The sequence below is a fragment of the Rhyacophila brunnea genome, unplaced genomic scaffold (genome assembly GCF_057557595.1).
Source record: "Rhyacophila brunnea isolate RB1 unplaced genomic scaffold, BYU_Rbru_1.0 scaffold_9, whole genome shotgun sequence".
Taxonomy (NCBI): Eukaryota; Metazoa; Arthropoda; class Insecta; order Trichoptera; family Rhyacophilidae; genus Rhyacophila; species Rhyacophila brunnea.
Genome location: NW_028233361.1, coordinates 13,009,964 through 13,028,550, shown reverse-complemented (window position 1 = coordinate 13,028,550; position 18,587 = coordinate 13,009,964). Strand labels below are relative to the sequence as shown.

The window sequence follows — 18,587 nt, the reverse complement described above, 5'->3', positions numbered from 1 at the left end:
GCTTGTTATTGAAGCTGTGCAACCCAGATGCCTCTTTTTATATTGAAATATTAATGTACATGGAACATACAAATAAAATACATTGAATTGTGCTTTCCAGAGAGAAGATAATGTCCATAGACAAGTGATATAAAGTATATTATTGCAGAACCAGGTTTGATATGTTCAGTATTGTTTTTGTTAATAGGTTAAAAATAAATGTTGAATATGGAAAGCCCACAATATACTGAAAACCATCGTGTTCTTGAGATAATAATATTCAATCCAAGCTTATTTTCATATAAGGCATTCTTACTAAAATACAATTTCAACAAGATCCTTCAAGCTGAGGAAAATGGTGTTGCCTGTACTAACTTCTGGAGCAACACCTTTTGAAGATCCAACATGACAAAGAAGAATGAATAAATTATTATTTGCCTTCGCAATGAGATGAAAAATTGCTCTTTGAACTAATTTAATAGAGGGAATGATACAATTCTTTTGTCTTTCAAAATTTGATAGTGATTTCAACAATTTTTTGTATGTTTGAATTCGTACCTGTTGCTGTGATGCTTTAGGTATTTGCCATGTTTATGTGATTATCCGTCTTAATAATGATGATTTAAACCTTATTTTAGGCTTGTTATATTAATACAATGCAATATTATCTCAGTGTTACCCTGGAAAATAAAGTTCAGTGCACAGAATTGAATATTGCTACAAATGACACAGCTAATTCTGTGTGCGAAAGGAAAAGGACGATAAGTCTTAGACTTAAAAAATGAAATGAATTTGCCAAAGGAACCATAATATAGAAAAGAGATAATTCCACACAGAAATTTTAGAGCCTCCATACAAAGTGGTTCAAATTCAATTTTCTATTGGTTTATCTAAAAAGTATGATTTTAGACTTATCGCCCTTTTCCTTTTGCATTAAGAATTTAACCATAAGTTTTGTAAACTTGTTTCAGCTTCGTTTTCATATATGTAGGATTCATAGAAGAATGTTTTTTAAAGAGTTAATTTATTGTTTCTTTGTGGATTGATCTCTTGCTCAATGCAACATAATTGTCATTTGAACAGAATGGGCTCTTTAAATCCCTTCATTAATGTTATTATCTTTGGGATAGGACAGGTTTTTTTAGTAAAACAATAAATTAGTTAAATATTTTTTTTACTAGACAAGTATAAAACATCTTATACATAAATAAATACTGTTAACATTGATAAAAAAATCCGAAACTACGTTTAAATACTAACAATAATTATTAAACTATGGATTCGTATTGCAATGCTATTTCATAAAATAACAAGAACATCATAATAAGGTACATTTTCTGATCCCGATCTCACAGAGATCACATCATACAACAAAATAAAATTAAAAATACCGACTACTTAACCTATCATTGACCAAAAAATACAAATTTATTCTATCATTGACGAGTAGGTATGATATTACATTATAATTACTTCTTAATAAATTACACGTTACATAAAATTGATGTTTGGAACGACTGTGTAATTATATTATTTAACAAACTGTTATAAGGATCTCTTTGAATGAATGCCATCTATGAGAGTACAATATAGTTTGTAGTTTTTTCATGCACCATGTTATATTATTGTTTTGCTAGTCTACAATGATAATATATATTAATATACTGCTACACCAAAAATGTAGGATATAAATGCTATTATAATTTAAAATTGAGATATTTCATTAAATCTACATATATTTTAAACATTCACTCACATATTATATCTTTTTTTGACATGTCAGTGATTTAGTTCAACAAAGCAATGACTTACTAACAAATACGATAAACCTGTTTATAGTACCTCCTGATCCGTTGCCATCTAAGTCAGATGACTTATAGCAATACTGGTCTAATTAAAAAACCTTCACACCGAAACAAAATGGTAGCCAGACTAGGCCACCGTAGAGCAAGGATGATAACCTTTTCTACACGTAATGCGCATGCATCGGTCATGTTTTATCCACGACTATAACAAGGAGGTACCATTATTTGCTAAAACTGTTATTTATGTGAAATTTCAGTTATTGCAGTTTTGAACTAAGACAGCAAAATAATCATGATGTACCATGATATTATTAATTAATTTAAAGGTATCTAGTCAAATGATGACAATATGACCACCCTTAAAAAATAGTTGTTAACAATAGGTATTATATTATTTTAAATATAAAATAATTTAATATCTCTAACCATAGGTCCCCTTTACTATTTAACATCTATTATCTACTTAATAATTATTTTATTGATACTTTTAATTAATTTAGTGATGGAATCTGACACAATATTCCTTTTAAATATTACTATAAAGTCTCTTGTACATATATTAAAATTAATTGGAGTAAGTAGGTATATGAGGAGAAATTTATTTTAGTATTATTTCTCTAAATCCCTTCCACGTGTTCTGCATTAACGTCACAAGACAAAACCCATTCCCAGACTCTTTGAGAAATGGCTTTTTGATCTATCGTCGTTTCAAGTCCGTAATTGTTCATGAGTTTATTTAATTTATTTTTATTATTTTCTTGAGAGTTTCGACTCCCGTCAGGGTTTCGTATGTATAGTTTGAGGGAATCCTTCCGTTCCTGGACCAGGGTGCTCGTACTGACAATCTGCGAACACGAGCTCGACATCTGTATCTTGTATTCGATCCACGTATCTTTCATGTATTTCAAGACCTCAGTAACGGGCGCTCGACTGTCTGGCTTGTGTTCAAAGATTCTTCTGAACATTCGGAGTAATCTTGGAGAAAATTTCTTAAACGGCGATGGGATTTTTGTAGTTTTTCTTCTCTGGTATCTGCAGAATGACGCGTAATTCGGATCTTGGATGCCGTCAGCCATTTGCCATGGCGGGCAACCTGTCAAACATACGAATAGAATTACTCCGAATTGCCAGCTATCACTTGAAGTCTTACAGATGTATCTCTCATTTTTAATTGTTTCGTAAATTTCTGGCGGCAAAAACGGCAGCCAATTGCATCTGAGCTTTGAAACCATAGTTCCTTCTTTTCTCGTGGCGCCAAAATCGCACAGTTTAATTTTGGAATAGTCCGCCGAAAAAACTAATACATTTTCCAGCTTGAGATCTCTGTGTACCAACTCCTTAGAATGCATGAAGTCCAGAGCACTCGATAATTGATTGCCTATGAGCTTGCATGCGGCCTCGGATAGCCCGCCCACCCTGACGTGCCCGGCCAAGTCGCCGAGCGGCGTGTATTCCTGCGCGAACACGAAGCAGTTGTCGCACTTGAAAGATACGTTGTAACTGTCAACTATATTCGGGTGCGGGCTTAGGTGGTACGAGTAATGGAACTCTCTGTAGAAATCCTTGACTGAGGATAACTCTGCGTAAACCGCTTTTAAAACGACAGTTGAGTCTGTGTTCTTATGGTTTCCTAGAAGTATCCTGGCGTAACATCCTTCTGCTAGGACTTTCTGGATATCGTAGACATCGTCCATTTCAATGTCAGCCAGTTGAACATCTTGGATTCGATGTATGTTGTTGACAGTTCCGCTGGAAATGGAGTGGCAGAGCTGGTAGCCCGTGCAACTGTCCTTCCTCTCTGGTTCTTTTTTCTCGGACAGCTTCATGTCGATGGTGTGCTGCTGCTTCAGCTTGGTGTACGTGGGTTTTTGTCCTTCACCGAAGACGTAACCGGTAAACAGGAGTGTTCTCATGGAACGAGGAGCCTGCGATCGGCTCCAACTGCAAATAAAAGAGAAACAATATTTAGTTTTATGGTATTATAAACATACAACATTGGTGTAATAATTATCAGGTTTGGGCGGTCACACTTGAAAAAAATAAATAGTGAGTTCAAAATAGTAGGTAGGTACCTACTCTCGTGATTATGTGTTATTGTTTTGTTCAGACTCAATTTACTTTATTGGAAGTGAATACTTATGAACTTATGATTAATATTAATCGTTGGTGTATTTAATTTGTGATAATCTGTGGGTCTATTCTATAAATACTTATCGACCGCTAAAGTGATAAAGACATGATAAACATTATCAAAGTTAGGGTAGGTTTGTATCAAAGTATTCTTATATTTTAACAGCACCTCTGTTAGCTGTGATAAAATTTAGAGTGAGATACACAGTTTTGACTGTTTAGACGGTTAACTTATTGTAACAATTATAATACCTCAATACAAATATGTATGTAATAAATACTATCACTTAAGCGGTCGATAGTCGCCTTGTTTATTATTTTTTAGGCCTGGCTTATAAGCCCGTTAGTCTCACTGTAAATTCGGGTCTATTGGTAATTAATCACTAATCTAATTGCTGTCAAATTCTAAATGTCGTAGCTGAAGAGTGATTATTCGAACAACTAGTTGTGAAATGGCGGGAATTATTTCAGTTCATGCTCAATAACACGTAAAATACGTCTTCGTCTTATTTATAATTCGAAATGAGTTGTTTCCGAAAATAACGCGCGGTGCTAGTAAAATCATTTAATAGCCTCTGGCAAACAGGTACCATGTTTTTCCAGAGCAAGTAAACACACATACTTATGTTAGGTGTTTGCTTTTAATTCAATGCGAATGAAATTTGCATTAACTTTAGCTATGGCCCTTGAAAATTGTAGCAGTAAAGATGTGAGCCAAGCTAGAGATAAACCATTTGAAGATTGAATGAAGAAAAGTGTTTTAAGTTTTAAGGGAATGGCTAAAATCTATGTTAGGTAGGTATATTCAATTGATTTCATCGTAGGTTCATTGCGGAATCAGCGAAACAGTTGAAACATTTTATAAAATCTCGGGGAATACCTACGGATACGTCTTACACAATATTGTCTATAACGAATGACCAGTAAAAACAAACTTAATTAAAAAGAAAACAGTACCGCAATAAATCAAAAATGTGCTGTCATTTTATCGTATACAGTATAACGTCTCAAGTAAAACAGTAAAACTTTCGCTACTTTTAGTAATTATAATGCGATATCTGACAAACTTAAATTTCAAAGTGTATAAAAATAGCTTACGATAAACCCTTTTCAAGTTAAACCTTTATCGTAAGTTTTGCGAACTCTCACGGATTTTGCGGAGCCTTCCTTGTTGCTTGTAAATCAATGGTTTAGACACGAGACAAATCAATAAACTCTTAATAAGTAGATTTTTTAATATAATATAAGCCGTCTGCAAGACCTATCGAGACATACTGGCGACCGCCAGCTGGCTCTGCTAGTATAATATTAATACTATTGATTGCTTTATAGAAAATTAATTTAAAACATTCTATAGGAATTCTTATAATATAGTAGTAGACTTTTATCAATTAAAATATATATCTATTGTGGGCATTAAAATACAGTTTTCGGTTAACCTTATTTTTAGTATGTATATTACCATCGCCATTTATTATAATTGTGATCGAAATCAAGTATGTAAATGACAGTGGCGAGGGGTGGAGGTAGGGTGTTAAGATCCGACATAAATAGTGCACATTAAACTTTGTTAGCCATACGTATTTGTTTTTATTGAACTAAGACTACAATTTACAGATGTTTTCGGTTAGTTTTTTTTAAATCAATTAAACCCTGCCAAAACCAAACCATAATAGTTTTGGTATATTTTGGGCGATCCGACCAAATTGTGCACACTTTTTCATTCATACTGATTTGTTTTCGATGAATAAGAAATACATATTACACATGCTGTTGGTTATTTTCTTTTAATTCTTTAAACCCTACCTAAACCAAACTATAATAGATAAAAAATATTATTCTATCTATAAAATATCCAAAATTATGTATGAATTAATGGCATTATTTTAGATATTTTACAGATAGACGAGTATTGTTTGACTATTATCTATTAGGGTTTAGTTTTCGCATGGTTTAATTGAATTTTATAAACTAACCAACACCATCTGAAAACAAATACGTATGACTGACAAACTATTTATAGTGGATTTTATCAGCCTACCTACATCCTTCGCCACTTCTATATACTAGGTAAATATATATATTTTAATGTATACCTACATATTATACATTGCATGAATTAATTATCTACAATTATTGAAGTTTTATGAGTACTAATGAAATACACGGTTTATTTGTTAGTCAATTAGTAAAGACTGGTAAATGGTGCTATATTTTAACTATTTGGTTTCCGAAGTTGAAATGTTTAAAATTAGAAAGAGCCCCGACATTCAAAACATTGATAAATAATATCAATTTGGCTGTGATCCTTACCAGATAAACATGTTTCCCAACTGCAATTGAGCGTGCCAAGATAATTATTTTTTCGAAAATCCAATTAAACCGGACAAATAGTACCAACAGTGTGAATTATTTACGCGAAGTTCTCCAGCGGTATTGCTGTAATATAAATATTTTGCCGATGTGAGAAGAAACGTATGTATGAACGCCCACTTGGAGAAAAAAATAAAACTGTTGATTACGGCACCCGACTTGCTGCCTACACGATATTATTTTGTTAAGATTTTTCTCTAACCCGCTCTTGAGTTTGCTGGAGTGAGAGAAATTCTCTCCGTTTGTGTATATTTTGGATCAATTTGGACAGCGGAGAGATGCTTAGCAAAATGAAAAAGGCAAACGAAAACGGAAAAAATTTCACATGAGACCCCTTCAGTAACAGTCAGGCTGCGGCACGGAAAGTTTAAGGTTCAAATACATTATGATTCACGTCGCGTACTGTCGCATGCTGTCACGGTGACAACATATTTGAATGCTGTATTTCGAAAACCTTACAAGTCACAATTATTGTGTTTTAGTCAAAATAGTGAAAACAATCTCTTCCATTTCTTATAAAAATAAATAGTTTGTATGTAAAATAAATATTATATTTTAACTGTCTTCAAAACTTGTCTTCAAAAAACTACAAAGAAAGCTGCCTTACATTCGTGTATTTAGGTAATATGAAGATTTTTGCAACTTATGCCACTTTTTTTAAAAATGTGACATGTAACGTTTTCATTCTAAATGAATGTGTCTATGATTTAGTTATTCCGCAGAATATTTTTATGATCTATATCTCTATACATTCAATGATGGAGAGTGCTGACTCTAATGCATTAGTTTTATAAATTATTATTCATTATTCATGCTAATTTCAATTAATTTTAACAGTTTCTACGTGTGCGTACGTTAAAATTCCTTGCGATATTGCATCTTGCATACATAGATAATATTTTGAACAAAACCCAACCTGCAGACTAAAGGTAATAATTTAATAGAAAATCGACAGAAAAAATCACTAAAAACAAAGAACACGCGATTTTGACATGAGTCGAAAATGTGTAGGCATGTGGAAAATGATAAAAAACGTTCATTTAGTGATCAGCGTGACGATGCAGCGCGGTACGTTTGAGGTGACCTCATTGTTGTTCTGGTAATTTTGCTAACTGACAGTATTCGTTTAATGGTTCAAAATGTGCTACGGGATGGGAGCATCAGTCTGATAACGTTTTAAACACCAAGAAATACGATATTACACACTTTTTCGCGGCAGCTTACTGTGACGTCACGTGATAGTCAGCGACATGCACCATAATCTAATTCGCGTTTAAAAATAATTATATTTACCCTACTGTGCAGTAGAAGAAATCGCAATCTGCGCAATTATAAGGTTAAGTTACACACTTTTTTTCCCCGTAGCGGCAGCTTACTATGAAAGCACATAACGTGATTAGGGAATCCAATCCCGGGATCCCGGGATCCCGAGCTATTTTCGATACCTATGAATCCCGGGATTGATAAACATAATCCCGGGATTTCGGGATTGATTTTTTTATCAATTTTTATGGAAAATATAACAGAAAAAATACTTTTAATTCAAAATACTACATTAGAAATAAACTGAGTTTGAATGAAGTTTGATGTGTAGGTTGCCGATTCATTTTATTTTTTCACATAGGTTATTAAAAATGAGAAAGATTGGTAAAAAAACAATGCTTCGCACTTTTAACAAAGTAATTCCACCATGATATCATACGTTTTACGGCAGTTTCATATTTGGCTGACTAATTAGATTTATGAAGCGGAAAGGCCATAAGTACGCCATGATTATTTGCTTTACTATTTTAAATCTCGCTGATCTATTCATTATGTCTTTACTATCAGAAATAGCAATCTCATATTAAATTCACATTATTATTTATATTACAATATTATTTACTCCATTAAACTTGTGTATTTCCAAGATTTAACGTATACAATATTAACAATAAATGTCTTAAATAGTATAAATTATACTAGATTCATTTTTGACCGATTTTATCAATGTTATTTGTAAATATAAAAATTTTATATTAACAATGGAAAAAAATCCCAATCCCGGGATTGTCAAATTGTAATCCCGAAATCCCGGGATCAGAATTTTAGCTCGGGATTGGATTCCCTAAACGTGATCATAATAATATATTTTAACGTTTAGTGACGAAAGTAGTGCACTAATTATTATATTTTATAGTTATTGCGCACATGTACCCAGTTCGAATGCAATGCGGTAAACAGTTTACGGTAAATAAACATTTTCGATGGAATATTTCGTTCATGTTGATTTAGCTGTTATGAAATACGTATTTACCGCATTGTTACATTACAATGTTACAATCATGAGGCTTAAAATATGTAGTTATTTTTTAAAGTATAATTATTATTTCTGTATCTACCTAAATACTTTTGTTTCCTAGTAAACAGGTACCTAAAATTGAGATTTTATAAAACTGATTTAAAATACTTTTTTAATGTTAAGTGTTCATGATCGATTTTTATTAAATTATGTGGAATATATTGTAACTAATTTAATTTGTGTTTTATTTTAATTATTCTAGCATTTTGATGAAAAAATGTTATCAAAGCAATTGTAGCGTGGGTGCTATTATCACGAAGACTCATTTAATATTAGTGTCCAATTCCTTTTTATCTAGCACTTGGGTGATATTCATTCATTTTTTTTGACTTTCTATACGCCTGTCATTTCGTTGACGATCGTCATATTTTGACCAACTTTAGATGACGTATTTATTCTGCCTACAGATTTTTTATTATTTTAAATACTTATTGCTAATTGCTGTACAAAACGGAATTATTGCAGATTATTTTAAAAAGTGTTTTTATTATTTTAAGAATATAACGGTACATATGGAGGGGTTACATTTAATTACATTGCACTAAAAGCTCAGAAACTTAGATAGTCTGGAAACATAGAAGTACTTCAAATGCGTCAATAAACTTTAAGCTCAATAACCCGAAGAGTTAAGTTTACTGATTTATTTCAAAATCGTATAATATAAACAGTAAACATCAATATTGCGATGGTAACATTGTTATAACAATAAAGTTAAATGTATTTAAATAAATTATTTACTAATTGAAAAAGTTTCTAGATAAATTAATTGAAAATCGTCTGTCTTACTACAATGCTTTTAGTATGGCCGCTCATTCGGAAATATTAACATTTTATCAACATTTCCTTCTGCCGAAAGTCGAAAGAAGAAACCTTTTAACAATCCAATTATTACTTGCTTTTGATTAAAGGGAGTTTGTTGCCATTTATAATTAGGCGCGTACCTATTTGATGAAACAATTGTCTTTTATTTAACTTTTTGGTCTTATTTAAACTTTAGCTACTCGACTGTACATAATTTTGTAGCCTAAGAGAAAGATGTTCAATGCCTACAATACAGCAGTATTATTATTTCTATTTTATAATACAGTACCAGAGTTTTATAGTGCTCAGTAGAAAGATATTATCGTGGGGTGGTTTTGTGTCGTATAATATTATAGTGCACGATGGGGTAGTGGATATAAAGTTAACAGCTTGTTTTATGGACTCGAATGTAACGATATTAAATTCAATGTCAGAACTCAAAGGTAATACATAATAAATGATGTATTGATCCTGGTGACGAAAATTATCTATTGGATTGAGGTAAAAGATTAGAAAATGAAATGAATAAGAAAGTCACTGTGGACAGCAACACCAAGTGATGCACGAAAATTTATTCGAGCTTATACCTACGGCCTAACTTATTTAAATCTAAATCTTCCACACGTCTTCAAAGCACGGAGAAATTAGTTATAGCGTATGTTGTACACGTGCAAGGATTTACTGGCGCCAATAGTGTATATTTTAAACTGCGATAATAACTATTTACACGTAAAAGTCGCCAATCTCATTACTTTAGCGTTAGCAAGATGCGATGTTGTCATTGTATGGTGTTATTTGACAGATTGTGAAAATTAGTAAACGTCAAAAATATTTAACTCGTGTAGTTCGTATTATTTACGGTAGATTCGCCACTATCGTTATACAGCGCATGCGAGCTCCAACTATTGCGTAAAAATTCACAGAGCTTTTGAAGTTTTTTGATCCATGCATACAATCTTGCAACTTGCACGATAATGCATGTTTATACGTGCATTTTCTTGTTATGGCCGTGATAATACGACGAACTGTCAGCAGTAAATTCATGCACGTGTAAGCCGGGTATTAGACTAATCTGACCAATGATTTAATACGAATTTTAGAAGTTACTAATCTATCGCATTTTAATGTAAATATTTTTTCTATATTTGAATACGTACCTACTGGCGTTTTAGCAGCGCAACTATTAAATAAATAATAATTATTTGGTCGGTATCTAGTTTTCCCTAACGATTTATCCTCGTACGAGTACCTTGAGCTAAATGATAACAATCGTTAATAATTTTCCATAGCAGCAATTTGTGTACGTACTATATCGATTTTGATTCTAATTTGGCTGTGCCTCCTTCTCGTTTATTCTATTTATGTTTACCTCACCCCCTAAGCCTGTGCCGCCCTTGTAGACACCCAGCCGACGGTAGACAACTCGTCCCCGACTATTATTTCAAAGGTGTTTTCTGAGCAATATAATATTAATTGTTACTAATTATCAACGAATGCGCGTGGCAAATGTCCATTCTATATTTGAATATTATTAAGAAATTTCGACTGACTGAAATTTTGTCATTATTTAATTTCAACACTGACTGATGGATAGAGACTCTAACCCTAGAGAATTTAAATTACTTACAAAAAATATTAAAAAATGAACATTACAATATTGACACCAATTCGCTACAATAAAATTAGTGGGGGGTTTAGGAAAATCGATGCCCGACAACTGAATAAAAAAATTAAATAAAACCATAATTTACTTCCTTTAACGAAAAATAATTAAGCATTATTCAGGATGACACATTATAATAATACTATTGGTTTATTTTTTGTGTATAAGTACGTTTCTGTTTGAGTGAATACGCTTTGGGTAACCTTTTAAACCCATTTGTTTATTAAATATTTATGTATAATTTAATAATTATATGACTGGTTTTAACTGTTTCGAGGCCCCCTTTTTTCTGGCGAATTGATTGCGTCATCTGCGTCAAAGAAAATCGCCACTGAATTTTTGATTTTGAACGACATGTCCAATATTGAAGAAACGGTTACAAATTTAATATTAATTGAATGCCATAGAGTCCACAAACTTTTATGATATAAAAACTCTATCAGTCTTCTGTTATAATATTATCATCTTGGATTTTACCCAATTATTTAAAAAGTAATTCCATACTCCAATTCTTTAGAATTAACATTTAATCAATATGTAAATTTAATAATGCTTGTCAAATTGTATCAAAAACACTTGACAATCCTGTAAATATTTAAGATTATGAATTATTTTAAATCGAAATAAATATTATCTGACTTTTCATTCTTTGCTGTGAATTGTTTGTCTCGTTCAGTATACAAGCTTATGTTTGCCTTCCATTTTAGACGGTATTTTCCCTTCTGTCCCTGCGCCCCGCGGACCTACCCCCTAGCACCCAGAGCCTGTCTTCCACTTTGATTCGATGTGTTATTTTTAGAACATAGTTGACAGCGAGCTTTTGTATCGATTCGGGCCCCATTTGGAAAATTTTCGTAGCGTTTAGCCGTAAATCACTTCAAAGGGGAATTTTCCACTCGGGGCGGGAAAACCAACAGAACAATTTGATTAATTCCCTTCCCTTTAGGAGTTTTGTTACCTGTGTAACACGTTTAATGGGGTCGGTTTATTTGGTTTGGAAACTATTTCAGGGAGTTTGAAACCAAAGACGGATTTATCTCGGTTTATTTACTCGTTGATAAAGTTCATGAATTGAGTTGTATCCCATATATCATAATATGTGAGATACAGTGGCGTGCGGTGACTTTCAAACTAAACCGTGCTGTGAAGCAGAAAACACAAACAGATTTTAACAATATTTTTTTATTCGATTTATGAATTTTACAACGTTTTTATCAGCTCGTATTCTTGTTTGTCCAGTGGTTGTTTGTTTAATACAAATCTTGCAATCGATTTTTACCTAACTTCCCGACCAGCTAGACATTTGAAACTTTTAGAATATGTCAGAACACGATGCTAATGCATTCTTTTAATACTTTTAGCCATCTATAAGCAGAATTGAATTAATTTTCAGTTAATTCTGCTTTGTATGGAAAGTTATTTCAGAAAAATCCGTAAAAAGTAAAAGACTATTATTGGTCCTAGCAACTAAATTATTATTATATACGTGCGTTACTATTGAAATCAAAATGAAATGTCAAAATGACATTTCAGTATTCTATATCTGTTTGTTTGTTTTTTTTTGTTTTTTATTTACTTCATAATATCAAGTACAAGTTTGAGCATATTGAGCATAATAATTCAACAGAAAATTTAAAAACGTATATAAAAATTTCTTTTTATCTTGTAATTATTTCCTATTAGTCTCAATAGCACCCGTAGCAAAATGTAGATAAACAAAAATAACTGTATATATTATTATGGGGTTAATTACGTTTTATTATCGGTGTCTTGGTGCATGAAATAAACAAACTTTAATTTACAAATGACCAAGTAATCTGAAAAATAACCTCTCTAGAAATTCATCATATTTCCTTGATAAAATCTGGTAAATTATGTTTAAAAAACTCGTACCTCTCTTCTTACACGTTCTTCAAATAAAGTAGAAGTAGCCTGCTGTGCAATTCGTTTTACTTGTTATCAATATTTAAAAAACTGCCTTTGCCTTTTTTTAGGTAGGTAAGATACCTGTATAAAATATTATTTTTTACTCTCCAACATTGTTGAGGCATCATCAAGAAATAGATGCACGCCAATACCTTCTTCATAATTAGTATGCTTTCGATGAAAAACCAGTTGGTAACCTTTGGTATATAATAATATGATATATTTATCAATACGCTTATATGTAATATGTGAGAGTATCAGTCACCTCCTCTATTAAAAAAAATACTTACACATTCTATTCGATAATATTATGTAGTTTATTGGTTATAATAGCTTACTGTCTCTAATAAAATCGATGAAAACTCATACGTAAATTAATTGCAAAGACAGTAACTTCCTTTAGGTATATGATTTCTTAACAGTTACAAGTGTTTGGGTTCTTTATAATTATATATTATTGCATTTTCAGTTATTTAATAATATTTTTATAATAATACCTAGTAGACATGGGGTGCGAGTTTTCGCAAATATTTTTGGATAAAAAATATGCAGATAAAACCATGTTTTCAATTAATCTCATTTAATTACGTGGTTAATACGATAAACAATCTTAGTAAAAGTATATCGATTATGCTAAGAAAAAAGAACGTTAGTGAGAATTTTCAACTTTAGTGCAATTTTGGTAGTATATTTTTTATTGCCTTCTATATCAATAGTAAGTTGTAACTTTGCCATAGAATAACTCATGCTGACGCACTTTTGGGGTGCTGAAGATGACACTCTAAATAAATCGCCCTTTTCATAATAAAGTCGCTAACACATTTTCAGCACAGCATCTTTGATTTTTAATTAAAAACAGAATATCTTCAGATACATAGTAATGAGTGCACGGTTGAAAATACTACTTACATAAAAAGCTTCCACAATCGTTATAAAAAAATATTCTCGCTATTCTAAACTAGTATAGTGAAGTTCCATGAAATAAATGAAGCTTTTTTCTTAAGTTTATAATTTAAATCCGTATTCTGCAAGAATATCTTTTACTAAATTAAGTTTTGTGTAATCAACACGTTTTAAACGCTGAATTTCCCACTTAACCCTGAACGCTTTCAGCTAAATTGCTTTGGATTAGCCAAGTAAAGCCTCATAAGATTCAAATCGTCGGCCTCTAAATCGCCTAAAAGATTAAATGCGAAGCAGGCATTCTGTAGCCGTCTGGGGAAAAAGTACGCCTGCGCCGGGTCTGGAACAAAATTAAAGGCGACCTATGACCTTATCCTCTGTGGAGGATTTTTGAAACGCTGAAATTAATTCTATTTAACATATAGAAAGATGCGAGACATTTTATAATAATATTATTCATGGAATATTTTATCTAACATTTAAATAATGCTGATGAAAGAATGGGTATGTTATGAATCTAAATATAGACTTCATAAAAGCTCATCTAGGTTGTATGGTAATATATTGATTTAAACTGCTTTAAAGTTTCAAGACACAAATATTGATTATTGATTCAAATAGAAGGTTTTTTCCGTTCGTTAAATTTCAGAGGACATTATTCATATTTTTTTTATATTTGATAGAATTATTGTATTTCAGGCAAACCGTATTCAAGTAAAATAGAAAAATATAATTAAAAACCAACAAAATCATTTATAGTCAGAAAAAAAATCCGGAAAATAAAATAATCATTATTTAAAAAATACCATTTGGAGTAATTATATCAATATTATAACAATTAAAATCTGACTGATATTTAAATAGTAGTGTATAAACTTTACTCTTAAATAAGTACTAAAGCGATTTAATGCTTCAGTAATTATAACATAAAATCATTTACAAGAAAGACATAAATTTATAAATAAATATTATTGTATTTCAGTTTAGTAGATTTTGAGTAAAAATGAATTGCTACCATAATTTGATAATGATTGAGTGAATTTTCAATCGAGTTTTATAGATGATTATAATTATTATTGTTTTCGTAATTTGACAGTTTGATAATTAAACATTTTAAAGATGCAGTGATAAAATAAGCTGTTGGTACTTACATTTAACGGTTTAAATTAATATATCCGGCCGTAGGGTTCCTGGCATCTACCACAGGACACTGCCACCGTTTAACTGAAAGGATTAAAGTCTGCCAAGTTTTATTTTCACTCGGGAAGATTTTCCGCGTGCATTTCCCAACTGAAATCGGTCACTGATGCACAAACGACAAATCTTTCAGTCATATATTGTAATTACACTGCAAATGTCTTGTTGTATTTCAATAGTCAATTATTCACAAACAATAAACAAAGTCTTTCTTTAATTTAATAAATTGTGACACTTTTGATACAAGAAAGCTATCCCCGAACACTTGATAATAAATTATAGTGAGCTTTTCTGCGGTAGTGTTCTTTGATGCGTTTTGTTTATAAGCTTAAAGCATGCGCCAGTCCCTTAGTAATATGTTTGACGTCGGGTCTCTGCGAGCGTCGGCTTTTTACTGACTGGCACCGCGACGCCTGGACACTTTTATATGAGTTCCGTTTGACGTCATAGCGTCTCGCCCACCCTCCCCGCGCTTCGGCGAGTTTTCTCTCCTGTACCGATGACACATGCACAAAATTCACTTCTTCCCTTTGGATTAACGTTTGCATCACGTTGTTGTTACGGTATTCACGTGACGTAGGGTCAAGTGGTAAATTGTTAAATAACTATGTGGACAATATAAATGACGTATTGTTTTGTGGGAAGGCTAAGAAAGGTCACGTGAAAATACTGTAGGCTCTAACTAAAGCAATGCTTTATTGTGGGAAAACATTGTTTTTTTGTTAAACGTAGCATTGTCATTGATTATTACAATATAACAGAAAAATAATATTGCGATGAAAAACATTGGCCATTATTTTTTTACGTACCGACAGAAATAATAAAATAAATATAATATTTTATGTAATTATATTGTACTTACAATGCTTATGGGCGCTTTTAATTAATTTTGTAATTAACGTGTGAATTTGCATTTGATAAGTAATTAGCAAAAACACAATTTTGTGCGGCCCGTAAGCTATGGGTTAAAATTATTCGAAATTCATTGCAAAAATAAAAATATATTACAACCAAAAATCTAAACGCAAAGCGAGTGAGTGAGGCTAAGATAGTGCTTATCATTAGATTGGGGATATTGTGTCAAAAAGCCAATAGTAAATGACTATAAAACCATAGATATTCAATAATATATTATAATATAATGCATAGAATTTAACAATTTGTTTACGGGCCGCACAAAATTGTGTTTTTGCTAATTACTTTTCAAATGCAAATTAACACGTTAATTACAAAATTAATTAAAAGGGCCCGTAAGCATTAAAATAATAACAATATCATGACTAATGTCATTATCACAATAAAATAAAATAAAATAATATAGTCAATACTTAAATTAAATACTTATTTGTAATATTTCAATAATTACGATTGGGATCGGCTTGGTCAAGAATCGTTGTTAGCTAATAATAAGTAGTATAGATATAAAAAAATAAAGCAATCCTAAAATTACTATGTGGTAATTGGTCAAATTATGAAACGTAAAATTGTTTATTTCCAGATAGATAATAACATATAGAGTTTCATTATTTTTATGAGTTTTTTCATTTTGTCTATTCTTGGTGTAATGGAAGAATTTATAATTTCAAAGTTTTCTTATAAAAAACTCAGTTTTAGATTATCATAATATTGTTATTTATTTATTTTTATTTATTTATTTACAAAAAGAGTGTTACGGCATTACAGCGATGTGCCAATGTGCCATGTGGCCAAATACAAAATTATAAAAATATCTTAATTACAAATAACAACTATTATAACAAGAAAGTAGAAAAGACTGCATGTGTTTATGTAAATATTAAAGAAACATGATAATACATACAATTATAAATTTAACCTATTTAACACGTCCACAAACATTGTATAGTTAATAAAAAATAAATCAACCTTTATGGTGCCATCAAATAATCATCATCATCATCGGCACTACAACCCAATGTGGGTCTTGGCCGCCTCCAGGAAATGTGTCCACTCCCCTCTGTCTGCCGCAAGCTCCCTCCACTGCCTCAGTCTCAGGGATGCTGTGTCTCTTTCTATACAGTCCAGCCACCGCACACTCAGTTTTACACGTATCATAAATTTGCCAAAGTCGACAGATATAATGATAAGTATATATAAAAATAAATAACAGAATTTCATTTGTTAATTTTTATACAATTTAAATATGAATAGTTGTTGACTGTGGGTCTATTCTATACACAAGGCGGCTATCGATGGTATTTTATGACAAATGACATTTCAGTATTATTTCAATCAAATACAAATTTTTTTGATCGTTTAAGCTAGTCAAGTCAAGTTTATATGATTCAACAGAAAATTTAAAAACGTTGTATGTAAAAAGTTCTTTTTATCTTGTAATTATTTAGTATTTTTTCATAAAATAATTTCTGCCGACGTTTGGAATACTGATAATTAATTACATTCTACCTAAATAATGTTTTTTTTTTCCAAAATTACTCTCAAATCCTTTTAACGTGGTATCATTGATATAACAAAAAAATCATTACCATTAAAAAGCCATAAACAACAATCGGCTCCCAAATCAGAAGTAGGAAATCATAATTTTATTTCTTCGTCATAAATCTGATTTATTGGTTCTGAAGTATGTCATAAAATATTACCATCACCTTCTGGGATTCATAGAAATCATATTATGGGACTCTATATTTACGGTTGTCGATATGGATTTGAGGAAAAAACTTATTCTATTGAATTATTTTCTTTTTATGGGTTACTGCCCTGCCGAGATTTATACTTCGCTGACCACATCAATACGAATCGAAGCGAATAGTAGTACTTTTTCATAGAGAATATTATCTTATTCACTGAATATCTAATTTACCAAAAATCTTTGTAGTTTTATCTCAGTTGGTTTCCGTGTGATTATAAGAAATTACGTGTATTATAGGCACGGCTATGCACATTTTATTTTAAATTTACGTGATGTTAAAATATGCTTGCAGTTTTGAGATGTATTAAATAGTCACAAGATAAAAATAACTTTTTATATACCACGTTTTTAAATTTTCTGTTGAATCATAATACAGACTTGAAATTATATGTAGGTATTAATAATTTAGGCAATTGTCAACAAATCATTTTTTTGCTATTTTGCAACAAACAAACAACAATATAGAATACTGAAATGTAATTTTGATTTCCATAGTAACGCACGTATATATTAATAATTTAGTTGCTAGGACCACCTCCTTAGCAACCAATAATAGTGGATCGGATTACGGATTTCTTCCGAAATAACTTTTCATACAAAACAGAATTAACTGAAAATGAATTCAATTCTACTTAAAGATGGCTAAAAGTATTAAAAGAATGCATTGTGTTCTGATATATTCTAAAATTTTCAAATGTCTAGCTAGTCGAGAAGTTAGTTAAAAATCGATTGCAAGATTTGTACTGGATAAACAACCACCGGACAACCAAGAATACGAGCTAAGAAAAACGTGGTAAAAAT

The 18,587-nt window shown here is 31.3% G+C and overlaps 1 protein-coding gene across 1 annotated transcript; it reads right to left on the bottom strand.

The window, feature by feature from the left end:
* Positions 1-2,252: 2,252 nt before the first annotated feature.
* meng (serine/threonine-protein kinase meng-po) lies at positions 2,253-15,514 on the bottom strand. The gene is made up of 2 exons (XM_085959453.1): positions 15,073-15,514; positions 2,253-3,725 (listed from the first exon to the last, which is right to left on the bottom strand). Exon 2 carries the CDS (start codon positions 3,695-3,697, stop codon positions 2,402-2,404), a length of 1,296 nt encoding a protein of 431 aa, XP_085815579.1. The 5' UTR covers positions 3,698-3,725; positions 15,073-15,514; the 3' UTR covers positions 2,253-2,401.
* Between the last annotated feature and the right edge of the window lie 3,073 nt (positions 15,515-18,587).

Bases quoted from the DNA above. Each gene is read 5' to 3' on its own strand.
- meng (XM_085959453.1), bottom strand. From the start codon at position 3,697: ATGAGAACACTCCTGTTTACCGGTTACGTCTTCGGTGAAGGACAAAAA.